The 13,687-nt window shown below is 38.9% G+C and overlaps 1 protein-coding gene across 3 annotated transcripts in view; it reads right to left on the bottom strand.

The window, feature by feature from the left end:
* Pibf1 (progesterone immunomodulatory binding factor 1) overlaps positions 1-13,687 on the bottom strand; it is a 169,033-nt gene that overhangs the window by 115,571 nt on the left and 39,775 nt on the right. For all 3 annotated transcript variants that reach the window (XR_004116088.1, XR_004116089.1, XM_031361363.1), the window contains exons 9-10: positions 10,976-11,101; positions 220-318 (exon numbers count right to left, since the gene is read on the bottom strand). Coding sequence is in view for 1 of the 3 variants with exons in the window: in XM_031361363.1 (XP_031217223.1) it covers positions 220-318; positions 10,976-11,101 (225 nt within the window). In the remaining 2 variants the exon portion in view is untranslated. The remainder of the gene's footprint in view (positions 1-219; positions 319-10,975; positions 11,102-13,687) is intronic.

The raw sequence follows: 13,687 nt of genomic DNA, 5'->3' as shown, positions 1-13,687 counted from the left end.
GCACACACACACACACACACACACACACACACACACACACACACACACACACACATATCCTACATACTGTTTTTTTGAAACAGAAACTGGCCTGGCCTCCAACTCGCAGCCATCCTCCTGCTCCAGTGCTGGAATTATAGGCATGCTCTCTAGCTGGCTTTAAGGAAAACACATGGGAATAACCACTGAAGAACTTCGGCATTTCCCTTTCATTCTTACCTGTCTAGCAGCTGCTCATGCTTTTCTAGAGCATCTTTTTCTGCTGCCATGGCTCGGTTCTTTTCAGCGAGAGCATTATCTCGTGCTTCACGGAGATTTCTAAAATTCAAACATGTATCACAGTTGTTTTAAATGCATAAGCATCTATTTTTCAAAGATTCACAAGTTGGTTTAGGACTTAGTAGACATTGGGGATGGTGTGGGGAGTATTCTTATAGCACGCAGCAATATAGGTGCAGTTAAACAGTCTATTTCTAAACAGAGCTGGGTTAGATATTAGAGGCAGCTACTTTTAATTACTTATGGGGAATCCCAGTTGGAATCATAACTGCCCCCACAGTTAGAATATTTTCTCAGTAGTTTTTTTTTCTCACGGGTTGAGAGGTAGGCTAAATAGCATGTATATATTTATCTTATTTTAGTCATGCCATAAGCCAAGGAGGGAGGTGTAATATCCATAAGACAAGTGAGTTAATGGCAGCTAAAAAATAAATAAATGCTTTATGAAATACTTTAAGAAATCATAGATGAGAATGAAGTCTGAAATCCTGGCAAAGAACAGCTGAAACATTAGGTTCTAGAGTCTCAGTTGTACAAGAAAATAAGTTAATACAGAAAGGCTGATGAATTAGGAGTACAGGAGAAAGGTCAGAGGGCCACTGGAGAACAGTGCTTGGGGACCAGAGTGCCATGTTTCCATCCATGTACTGACCCGGCCTAACCCTGCTCAGCTTCTGAAATCATGTGAGATGGGGCATAGCCTGAGTGGTATGGCCTTAGACAAAAAAAGCATTTTCTGTGGCAGAATTTTAGTTGGTCATGAGTTAATGTGTCTCCAAGAATGGCTACATGGAGTACTGCTGAGATGAGGGTTATTATTCATGATCAGCTCAGGGAATATGAGTCCATATTATATACGTCATCCCCTTATGATGACAGCAGGAACCAAAACTGTTGACAGGGTTGCAGCTAGGGAAGGGACTCCAATGAGAGAATGTAAACAACCAGGCATGAGCTTCTTTGTTTTTTTTTTTTTTTTTTTCTGAGACAGGGTTTCTCTGTATAGCCCTGGCTGTCCTGGAACTCACTCTGTAGACCAGGCTATCATCGAACTCAGAAATCCACCTGCCTCTGCCTCCCAACTACCACCCCATCAGGCATGAGCTTCTTATATCCAATTCTCTTTATGTTTTAATACAGATGAAACTAGGGGTCAGCAAACCAACCAACAAACAAGTAAAACCAAACAACTAAGCTTATTGAGTCACTTAAGCTAAAACAATTCTGCTTCCTCAATAGAGTTGTAATATAGAGAAACATAGGACCTAACATGAACAACCGCTTACCTAGTTACCTAACATGAACAATCGCAAACCCTTATGATGCATGTGCGGTCCAGTGAAGCATGGGGAGTTTGTACAGTGGCCCTGGGACAGAGAGCTTGCAAACAGTCATAGTTTGATCCAGTTTCTACCTACTCTGCAGCCCTTGCTGCTTACGTCACAGCACAGCACTTCTCAAAAAGAGCTGGCCCCTAAACTAGGATTTGGTTTCTTTATCATTCATACAATCATCAGTAGTAAGCCATGGAAACTCACATAGTTTGAGTACATGTATGTTATGCACACTGGATAAAAACGCCCAGTGATCACACTTGTTATGCCCATACTCAATGCAGCCATTTTGCACAGTGATTGAGTAACTATTTAACATTTTAAAGACACCATCTACTAGAGAAAGAGTCATTAGCCAAAGTTTCTGAGACACAAATAAAATAGTTTTAAAAATTGACGTAAAGGTCATTCTTGTCAAAAGAAAAAAAGTAACAATAAATTTTTATTATTTTGTAAACAGAATTGCTTTTTTAAGTAGCTATTATAAAATTGTTTGGTGTCATGATTGCAATGACCTTAAAAACTATTCTATTATTAAACCAAACAAAACATAAAAAATAAATTTTAGAGAATACAAATTCTCTAAGTATCTTAAACACTTATCTATTTTTAATCTAAGATGACCTACATATTTTAGCCAGTAAATCACAAATTAGTTCCAATTCTCCTTTCTAAAAATAGCCTCATTATTTTAAATGTGATTTAAGGAGCGGAATTCCAAGTGGGTCACACTGGCAGTACTAGAATATGAATGTTTGAGTTGTAGATGAAGAAGCCTCACTCACCAAGAACACTTCCTTTCTAGTCATGACAAGCATTAGAAATAAAGCCAAGCCACAGAGAATCAAATAAAAAGAGTTATGACTAGAGAATAACAGTACATGTTGCATCGTCCAGCTAACTGGGTGCTATGATAAGGAATAAACAAAATTCCGAGGCCCCATGGAAGAGGAGATAATTACTTTTAAATGAAGTAAGTGGCCTAAGGGAATGAAGGAGACATTTCCTAAAAAGTGCACACATATAAAGAACCTATATAAGGACAAATATAAGGATATATATATATACATATATATATATGGACAAATATGAACCTATATAAGGACAAATAGCCAAAACAATTGTGAAAGACAAGACCAAAGTTAAGTAGGGAAAAGTTGTACACGCCCAGGCTTTTCCCACTAGTCTTTCCTCTAAGGGTCTGTGGGTAAGGCTTCCATGTAATTTTGTTCTCTTCCTTGGCTGTTATACCTTCCATCACTAGCCTACAACTGACATCCTTTATACTTCTTTAAGTACTATCGATTGACATTCTTCAAATAAAGTGTGAGAGAGATAAAGTGAATATAGGCTTTGGTTGGCAACAGTACCAACAGTAAGCATACAGCGTTCACGCATTTGGAGCTGTTCTAGGTACTACATATATAGGGTTTGTTGTGGTTCAATGGGAAATGTACCCAGACTCATGCGTTTGAACACTTGGCAGCTAGCTAGGTGCACTGTCTGGGGAGACTGTGGAACCTTCAGGAGGTAGAGGCTTGCTGTAGAAAGTAGGTCACTGGTAGGTCTTGAGGCTTTACAGCTGGCCCTAGTTCCTGTTTCCTTCCTGGATGCAGGTACTCAGTGACAACCAAGCCTCTTAGTCTTGCTTCCATGCCGTGGTGGTTTGAATTAGAATGGCCACCATAGGCTCTTTGGGTGAATACTTGATCCCCCCGTTGGTAGAACTGTTTGGGAAGGATTAGGAGGTGTAGCCTTGTTGGAGGAAATATGTCACTGGGGGGAAGTTTTGAGGTTTCAACCAGCTAGATCTCTCAGCTTCCTGCTTTCATATCAAGATGTAGTTCTCAGTTACCACCTAGTACCATGCCTGCTGCCGTGGCCCTGCCATGATAGATACGAACTCTAAGTCTCTGACACTCTATGTCCCAAGGAAATTCTTTCATCTATCAGTTGTGTTGCTTATGGTGCCTTATCATAGGAACTGAAAAATGATTATGATGTCCATCTCCTGTCTGCTACGATGTCTTCCACCATGACAGAATGATTGCTTTGAACAATAAGGCAGAATTTAGCCTCCCTTAAATCACTTCTTGTCAGGTATTTGGTCACAGGAATGAATGAGAAAAGTAACTAAAATAGTAACTTGTCACAACTCTATCATAAGTTATATCATTTCCATTTTGCAAATGCTTTAGGATTGAAATAAAAAGACTCAGTCCAAGGTCACACGTTAATGTACACTGTAGCGCCCCAGTGTAAACCTGTTCTCTCTGCAGATTCTCTGCTCTGAACCATTCCACGCTGCCTTTCTCAGGACTCCTTTCTCTCACAGGCATTTCCCCTTGGGATATTCTGTCATTATGAGATTTGTGCTGCATGACTAGATCATGGTGCAAACAGATGTCAGATCAGAATTAGGCTCAAAAGAACTGCAAACATATTATGCATTTGTTTCTCTGGCCCAGTGTCCATGCTCTTTTAAAATTAGACTGGTTTGACAAAACACCAGATGCACTGCATCCCTGATACAGATAAAACAATAACTTCCACATAATTCATGAATAATCCATTTCCAAATGTTAAATGCACTAGAGGATGTAATAAATATAATTACAGAACAACTAGCAGGGATTCAAATGTTCCTCAAAGGAGAAACTTGAAAACTTGACAGAGGCTATCTATAGCATATATAAACTAATGGGACTGAGATTTTAAAATCCAAACTGAATGTAACAAAATGTAATTAGAGACATTGAAAAATGTCAGGAGCTGCCAACTGGCTAATATAATAAACTTTTCTATACTACAAAAGTCCTTTAAGAGCTTAGTTGTTGAACATCCTCTACTGGGTCCATCCCACCAACCTGAGCCCCAGCATACCTAAGCCCAAGAATGCTAAATTCTTGAAGATAAAATGGCACCTTTTTTCATATGATTTACAACAGGCACTCCCTGCATACTTTAAATTACTCAAAAGGCTCAATACAATGTAAGGCTATGTCAGTTAAACTGTGTAGAGGAAGCCTTTGGCCCTTTCATACAAACGCAATGTGTTTGGAAGCGTCTTTGATCTGCAGTTAGTTGAATGTGTAGATACAGAGCCCACAGGTAAGGAGTCTGAGAACTGACTTTAAAACAATCATCTGCAAAAAATTCATTTATATAGCTAAGATTCCACCACCAACATATTCTTCACAATTCTTTCATGTTGTTGCCTATTAACTTCTCTTAAGTAGATATACAATTTTTCTGTTTCAGACTAGTGTGGGAAGGCACATTGGAAGGAAGAATGAAGAAAGAAAAAAAGGAAAATAAAAGGGTGGGGCATCCCAGGACTCCTGCTAGAGTAACTAGAGTCAATCTCTACATATATGTGTATATATGTGTGTATGTACATATGTATATTTTATATATTTATCTTGGACTACTTTTTCATAGCAAAAGAGGGTTCTGCAATAATTAGAACAGAGAAATTAGCATAAACTAGACATTGCTTATCCAAGGATAAGTAGGAGATAAAGATAAGTCATAATACTCAATGAGAATCTCTTAAGTTCCTAACAACTTATCTATACAACAATGGTCTTGCCAGGCAGTGGGGGCCCACACCTTTAATCCCAGCAATTGGGAGGCAGAGGCAGGCAGATTTCTGAGTTTGAGGCCAGCCTGGGCTACAGAGTGAATTCCAGGACAGCCAGGGTTATACAGAGAAACCCTGTCTTGAAAAAAAACAAAAAAGAAAAAAGAAAAACAAAACAAAACAAAACAAAAAACCCAATAGTCTAATATTATAACAAGTGTACACATTTAACATGTACTGTAATGTCATCTGTGTAGTAGACAATTTAATATATATAAGTATATCCAAAACTTGCTCGTAACACAAGCACAAAAGCCTCAACACAAAACGTGAACACAGAGTGCCAATGGAATGGAGTATATCTTCTCATTTCTAGAAGATAAGATTAGTAGTATCAGAAGACTAAACCTAAATTTACACTGGTGCAAACAACATTAGAAAACTTGGCCATTTTAGCTTAGGACTGCCCTGTCACTTTGCAATCTTCTTGAGTTCCTCTAGTTAAAGGAACATGCTATTGTACTATAAAAGGAATTCTTATTTAATAATTTGCTTAAGGAAAGCTATGCATTTTAGAAGAAGAAACATTTTGAGATCACTATTGACTTAAAATGCTATAATTTCCTATTCTTCTATTATAATTAGTTTTATGATTTGAATGGCCATGCCTTCCCAAAGTGGTGTTTGAATGTAATCACTGCTGTAACAGTAATAAGAGGTACTCAAGAGGTGAACAGGCTCTGAGGGAGAAGCCTTTCTGAGTGGGATTGATGCTGTTAAAATGGGCAAGTCTGCCTACCTTTTGCTCTCTCACATGCTCTCTCTCGCCTTCTGCCATGTGAGGACAGAGGAAGCAAGCCTGTGCCAAATGCTAGCAACTTGATATTGAATGTCTCAGCTTCCAGAGCAGTGAGATAATAAATTCCCGTTCATTATAAATTACCTGGTCTCAGGTATTCTTCTTTTATTTTTTTTTAAGATTTATTTATTTATTATGTATACAGTGTTCTGCTTGCATGTATATACCCTTTTGCATGCCAGAAGGGGGTGCCAGATCTCACTATATATGGTTATGAGCTGCCATGTAGTTGCTGGGAATTGAACTCAGGACCTCTGGGAGAGCAACCAGTGTCTTACCCTCTGAGCCATCTCTCCAGCCCTCAGGGGATTCTTTTAATATAGCAAAAATAGGCCAAGTCAGCCAGTGCTCACAAGGAATTTTATATTTTCTAGCTGTGACTATGAACTCAAAGTAGGTAACCAATCCATATCAAATTAAACATACATACAAGAGAAATCCATAGGCATGAGAAATTTATGAAACAAAACTACTCATTAAATTCATCAAGATGCTACGGTTTAAACAGCAGTCAACAGTTACTATTAAAACGAAACAAAATGAATATGGTGGGTGGACAGCTGAGTAGCTTCTGTATCAGTTTCTAGGCTCAGCCCCAATCTGTCCATTAAAAACCTCTGTGCAGCCAGGCAGTGCTGGCACATGCCTTTAATCCCAGCACTTGGGAGGCAGAGGCAGGCAGATTTCTGAGTTTGAGGCCAGCCTGGTCTACACAGTGAGTTCCAGGACAGCCAGGGCTACACAGAGAAACTCTGTCTCGAAAAACTAAAAAAAAAAAAAAAAAAAAAAAAAAAAAAAAAAAAAAAAAAAAAAAAAGAAACCTTTGCAACAACTAGGCCCCACCTGCTTTCCCAGGCTCCCCCAATGTGCACAGAACTATGTATAAGGCATGTATATGTAAACTTCTGTACAATGAGAACTCACCTACAGTCTATGTGGGACAGTCTACACACCTTAAAGTAAGTATTAGTGTCAGGAAGACCCCCCCCCCAAGGACTATGAAATAACAAAGGAGCGCTGCGTCACAGCACGTCGTCGACAGCCACTTCCCAATACACCAAGCTACCTGCAAACTCCATGTTCTGAGTAATCCAGCCAAAAGACCAAAAATTAAAAAATAAAATAGAGAAAGAAAAAGACTTAAACATTTTTACAGAAATTTCAAAATTATACAGGTTATCTGGTAAGATATGAGCAAGAGGAGTCCTGGTTGACACACTAATGAGGAGACTCACTCTTAAAATGTACAAGGGAACCTCTGTAATCTAGCTCCAAGTTCATCTACTGGGCGGGTTAAATAGATCCAACTGATCCCATAAATAAATCCAGATTCAAGATAGGAACCTCATTTTCTATGGAAATGTCTCACTTGTCACTGAGGCTTCTTGTGGACTTTTGGGACAGTTCCCTGTGATTAAGACAGCACTGACAGGAAGGAAATACCATCACGAAGCAATACCGCACCAATGGCCATACTTAAAAGCATAGTTCAGTCGCCTCTGCACTGCTGCCTTCCTTTCAAACAACTGTGAGGCTGCTGAAGTTCCAGACTCTGCAGCAAGGAGAGCCTATAGAATGCTTATACCCTAAGAAACTCATACCCAGCAGGGCGATGGTGGTCTATGCCTTTAATCCCAGCACGTGGGAGGCAGAGGCAGGTGGATTGTTGAGTTCGAGGCCAGCCTGGTCTACAGAGTGAGTTCCAGGACAGCCAGGGCTATACAGAGAAACCCTGTTTCGAAAAACCAAAAAAGAGAAAAAAGAAACTCATACCCTGTACGACAAGAGCTTCGTTTCTGTGCTTATGAGAACATTTCACACTGAAGGTAGCTTTGTGTTCTAGAAAAATTCAATCGCCTTAGTTTATTGCCCTTTTATTATCTCTCAGAAGTGTTTAGGAAACAAATAAGTTAGTCACTGTGTGTAGACACTTTATATTTTCTAACAGTGGACTTTAATGTAATAATTTCATGTATCAGTTAGCTTTTATGTAATAATCATTTTATTTAAGTTGTCATCATATAAATAAAATGATTTTTATTATACAGGCAAAAAGCATAAAAATACCTATACTCATCTATTTTATCACTTATACTGCACTTTTCACATGTACTTCCTAGTTCCGACCTCATGGGCCACTACTATCCGCTCATTGTAATGAAGGAGGGAAGGGCACTCTGGGACTGAAGCAGCCTCGTCACCCCGCTAGCAAGTGCTGCAGGGGTAGGCACAGGGTGCCAGGGGTAGGCACAGGGTGCAAGCTTCATCTTTCTGCTCAAAATCTTTCACTCATGGAATACTATCTTTTCTTTTTAAGAAAGGACTTGGGCAACCTCTTGAATGTTGAAGGTATGCACCTCAATTTGGAAAAATGTCTTATTTCAAAACATCCAAGCGGGACTATAGCCTTTACAAAGACCTAATAAGCAGGTTATTTCTATGGTAATTTTCACCATTGAACTGAGTCTCTCATTCTGCCCCCCAGCTACCGAGGTATTTCTCTACTCTTAGTTCCTTACTCTCTTCTAAAGGTAATGTAAGTATAAATAGACAAGTGTAAATATTGCTACATTTTAACTCATAATGTACTAGCACTCTGCTGATACAATATAAAGGACACTATTATGTATCTAACTTCAAAGCCAGGATAACTCACCTTGTTCAAAACAAAACTAATGTGTAAAGATTTTCTGAAAATTTTGTTTGTTTGTTTTCCAAGATAGGTTTAATCTGTGTAACAGCCCTGGCTGTCTTGGAGCTTGCTTTGTAGATCAGGCTGGCTTCGAACTCATGCTCATAGAGATTGGCTTGTTTCTGACTCCTGAATGCTGAGATGAAAGCCATGTGCTATCACATTTGGCTTGATTTTTTTTTTTTTTATAAACGATATTAAAGCTTTTTTTTAATCATTTGAAGTTGTAAGATTTCAAAAGAACTTGTACTTTGTGAAGGCCTGGAAGGGACAGAAGTTATAACTGTATTTCAGATCTTCTGTAACTAAGATTCAATCACAGAAGTACTGGGACAAAGTACTGTGAAGTGAAAAACAATAAAGCAAGCTTGGACACAAAGAGGGGCTACTTAAGTGGCCCTGAGCTGGCACAGCATTGCACTGCACTTTGGCGCCATCTGGTGGCAACATCCCATCATAGTGCTAATACCTACAGGTAAATCTAAAATCCTGTGGTTGAATGGAGCACCTAGGTCCAACCCCATCAATTTTCTGGTTAGGTGGTATGATGGTTAGTTTTAATTGTCGACTCAACAAAGCCCAGAATCACTTGAGAAGAGTGTACATGAGCTGTTGTCTAGATCAGGTTGGCTAGTGAGGGGATTGTTTTGACTGCATTAGTTGATGGGAGAAAGTCAACCAGAATGTGGGAGGTACCATTTCTCAGCTTAGGGTACAGAACTCTTTAGTGAGAAAGCAAGCTGAGCACTAGGAGTGTGTACATTTATTCTCTCTATGCTCTTCACCACGGATGTGAGCTTGCTTTGACTTCTCAACAGGACGAACTTGTGAGCTAAAATAAACCCTTGCTCTCCTGAGTTGTTTTTTATCAGGATATTTTGTCTCTGCAACAGAAATGAAGCTTAAAGGGAAAGTTTCCGTTTACTGTGAACATGGATCCAGAACAGCTCTGGAGATAAGTCAAGTTGCTTCTGATTATTCTTCTTCAAGGAATGCCTGCTGCCGATTTTTCTACACAACTCTGCAACCTATCTACACTAGTTTGGAGAGTCAATACATCTAAACTTATGCTCTGCTAGGATGTATTTTAAATGATTGTTTTTGTTTTTTGATGGACAACAGAAACATCACAAAATTGTCACAGCAATTACACAGTAAAATAATATATAGTAATGGTTATTGTTTAGGCAAAATCATGTTGTATTATAAAATGATGACACAAATTTTATGGTTAGGCAAATGAAAGCCTAAAAAATGCCTAACAGAAATGAATGAGCCACAAAACTAAGTAGTAATTATTTATATAATACATATTACCTAGGCCAGAGTTCTCTGTGATGTACAGACCTTTCTCTCGGTAAGGTGAGATTTGTGAATTCACTACTATTTGGATATCCCACCGATACCAGGGAAACTAAAGTCATGTTTCTATTAAGGCCTTTTATAATGTTTTAGCATGTATAATCACCACCCACTAAGTTGGTCAACACAGAATCCGGTATCTTAGTGTCCTCTTACCCCTTAACCCACCAGGGAGGGCTTGCTGGGTCCATCTGGGCAGCACTGTGCCCATGTGGGCTGAGGGATACTCTAGTAGGTAGCATGTTTGAGTGGAAACATGAGGACATCAGGGAAAGGGGAAAGCGACGGCCAAGGAAGGAAGGAGGACGTGGAGGAGGAAGGAAGGGAGAGGACAGAAGGCAGAAGGTAGTAAGAGCCACAGCAACTTTAGAGTTAACATAGGAAAAGAACTGTCAGTGACGTAAGAAGCATTGATTCGATCTTCCAAGACCCCCGTTACTAGAGCGACCTAGCACATAACAATTCAAAAGGAACCGTGGGAGTTAAAATATTCTTCAATGTCATCTGACATAACATCTTTCACGAAACATAAAATATATAACATTGCATATTTTACTATTTCAGTTTTCACAAGTATCCTAGAGAAATGGTTGGTATAACTTTTGGTGTCTTGGCACTCGCTAATTTTTTCTTGTCCTCAGTCTAAACTGAGGTAACAGGAAGCAGACACATGATTACACATTATTACAGTAGAAAGACCTAAAGTATGGTAGCTTAGTAATTAGCTATCAAGGAATTTAGAATGTTAACATTCCCACTAAATTTATATTTACAATTATTAAGAAAAAGGTCTCAGAAATGGCACTTAATTTCAGTAAAATTCTTATAATCCCAAATAAGCTTGCTCAGTCTCTCTCCCTTTTTACCTGTTTTCTCGTTCATACATTTCCCTAGAGGCACTTCGAAGCTGATCAATTTCTAGATTAGTTTTCAATTTGATTTGTTCCAGTTCATCATGTAGTTTATTTTCATATTCTGTTTTATAATGGTCTCTGCAAAGACAAAAGAAATAGCCACAGTTTTCATTCATGAAAAAAGAAAGAATTGTTCTCCATGTAAGATTTTAATCTATTGGATGAAGTACGCTTTTACAGTATGTTTAGATATGTGCACTCTATGCATGTAGTACCCATGATGGCCAGATGTTGTTAGATTCTGAGACTGGATTTACAGGTGGTGACAGCGCCACCTGTGAGCCACAGTGTGGTACTGGAAATTGAATACAGGTTCTCTGAAAAATAGCCAGTGAGTGTGCTCTTAATTGCTGAGCCATCTCTCCATCACCAAATCCTAACTTTTTAGTTTTGACATGCTGATAAATATAAACAGTCTAAGGATTGTGAGGACTATTAGCATAGCATATACACATTTAGCAAAAGAAAGAAGGCAGACTTCAGATGCTGGCAGTCTGAGGCCGAGACCTGGCATCTGGAAACCAACCTTGCAATGAATGCCTTCTCATACCTCTTTCCTAGCTCACAGTCAGAAGGATCCCAAGTATAAGGATGCTTAGATTTTCTTTAGAATGGTATTCTATAGATATGGAAAGACTTTCAAAAACTACCATCAGGGTCATGGGACTTTATTTGTTTGAAGTTTTCAGAACGAGGACTTTATATATATTAAGAAGTATTCAACGACTGAACTATGATTTCCACCCAGTAATAGGATATTTAAAAAGATGTTCTTTGAAAGAAATAAGTTCTGGGTAGTCAATGTGATTTAACAGGTCAGGTTGCTTACTACACAAGGCCAAAAACCTGAGTGTGACACCTAGAACTCATGAGGGAAGGAGAGACTGACTCCTTAAAGCTGTCTTCTGATTTTTACATGAGGATGCCAAGCCCAACAACATGTGTACTCACACAATACTGAATAACCTTAAAACTGAAATCAACCAACCAACCAACCAACCAACCAACTAACCAACCAACCAACCAACGAACCAACTAACCAACCAACCAACCAACCAACCAACGAACCAACCAACCAACCAACGAACCAACCAACCAACCAACCAACCAACCAACCAACCAACCAACCAACCAACCAACCAACCAACCAACCAACCAACCAACCAACCAACCAACCAACCAACCAACCAACCAAAATCCTTAAAAGAAAATAAATCACACGCACAAACCCTACCTAAAAGAAGTGGACTTGTCTTTTCAATAAATAGTTCTGGGAAATAGATAAAAATCTCTATGTAAGGCACAGAGCCTTGAAGCTACAAGAAAATATAGGAAAACACTTCAAAATATAGATGTGGGCCATCATTTTTGAAAAGAGCTCCAATAACTCAGGAAATAAATAGAATCGACAATTGGGATCACATGAAATCAAAAAGCTTCTACAGGGTCAAGGAAACAAACAACTGAGATAAGAAAGTCCACAGAATGGGAGACGAGCTTTGTCACCACACAGCTGACAGGGAGTTAGTATCTACAATTTGTTTAAAAAACCATACAAACGAAACAAAAATCCAACTAACTTCAATTTGACAATTTTTAGAAGAGAAGTAGAAGTGACTGATAGTTATATGAAAAATACTCAACTTCTGGGGCCATCAGGGATGGAAATTAAGGCTGTACCAAGTTTCTACCTCTTTCTAGTCACTTTCTACTCTTTCTCATCAGAAGGGCTATCATGAAAAATAGACAAAAATCCTACCAAGAATTGGGAGCTGAGCAGGGTGGACAGAAAACACTTACACAGGTGCGCTAGTGTGAATTAATGCAGCCACTGTGGAAATCACTATAGAATCCCCTCAACAAACTGAAAAGAAATCTACCATAAGCTCTAGCTCTACCACTCTGGAAAACAGCATACTACATAGATAGCTGACGATTCACGGAGACCAAGATATGCATTCAGCCTTGATATTCATTAACAGGAGAATGAATAAAGAAAATGAGGTATGTCAAGGAAACAACTCAGCAGGCACCCGCGCTTGCTGTGCAAGCCTGATGGTGTGGATCCTCAGATCCCATGGTAGAAGAGAACCAACTCCCCAAGTTGTTTTCAGACCTCCATACATGTCCTGTGACACAAGCATGCAACCCACCCCACATATCATACAGTTGTTAAAAATAAAATGTTGTATATTTGTACAAATGTGAGTTGTGTATATATGTATATATAATTCATTAACAATGAATAGGAGGCTGGAGAGATGGCTCAGGGGTTCAGAGCACTGCTTGCTCTCCCAGGGTTCCGAGGTTCAATTCCTAGCAACCACATGGTGGCTCAGAACCATAATAATGAGCTAGATCTCTTCTGTTGTGCAGACATACAGGGATACACAGAAGTAAATAAAACAAAAAAAAAAAATAAGAAAATGAAATGATACAATTTGCAGAAAAACTATATAAAATTGGAGATCATGTTAAGTGAAAAAGGCAGATTTAAAAAAAAATCCTTGTTTTCTCTCACATGTAGAATTTGTGTTATGAAAATAGGTTGTAAGGGAGGAAAGTAACAATGGTGCTGTTGGGGGGAGACGCGAGGGACTAATGGGAAGTGGTGAATATGAACACAATAGATAATGTACACACAGGAATAATTTCATATAACCC

The sequence above is a fragment of the Mastomys coucha genome, unplaced genomic scaffold (assembly GCF_008632895.1).
Source record: "Mastomys coucha isolate ucsf_1 unplaced genomic scaffold, UCSF_Mcou_1 pScaffold9, whole genome shotgun sequence".
NCBI lineage: Eukaryota > Metazoa > Chordata > Mammalia > Rodentia > Muridae > Mastomys > Mastomys coucha.
The sequence above is the reverse complement of the archived record's forward strand: the minus strand, read 5'-3'. Positions and strand labels throughout refer to the sequence as shown.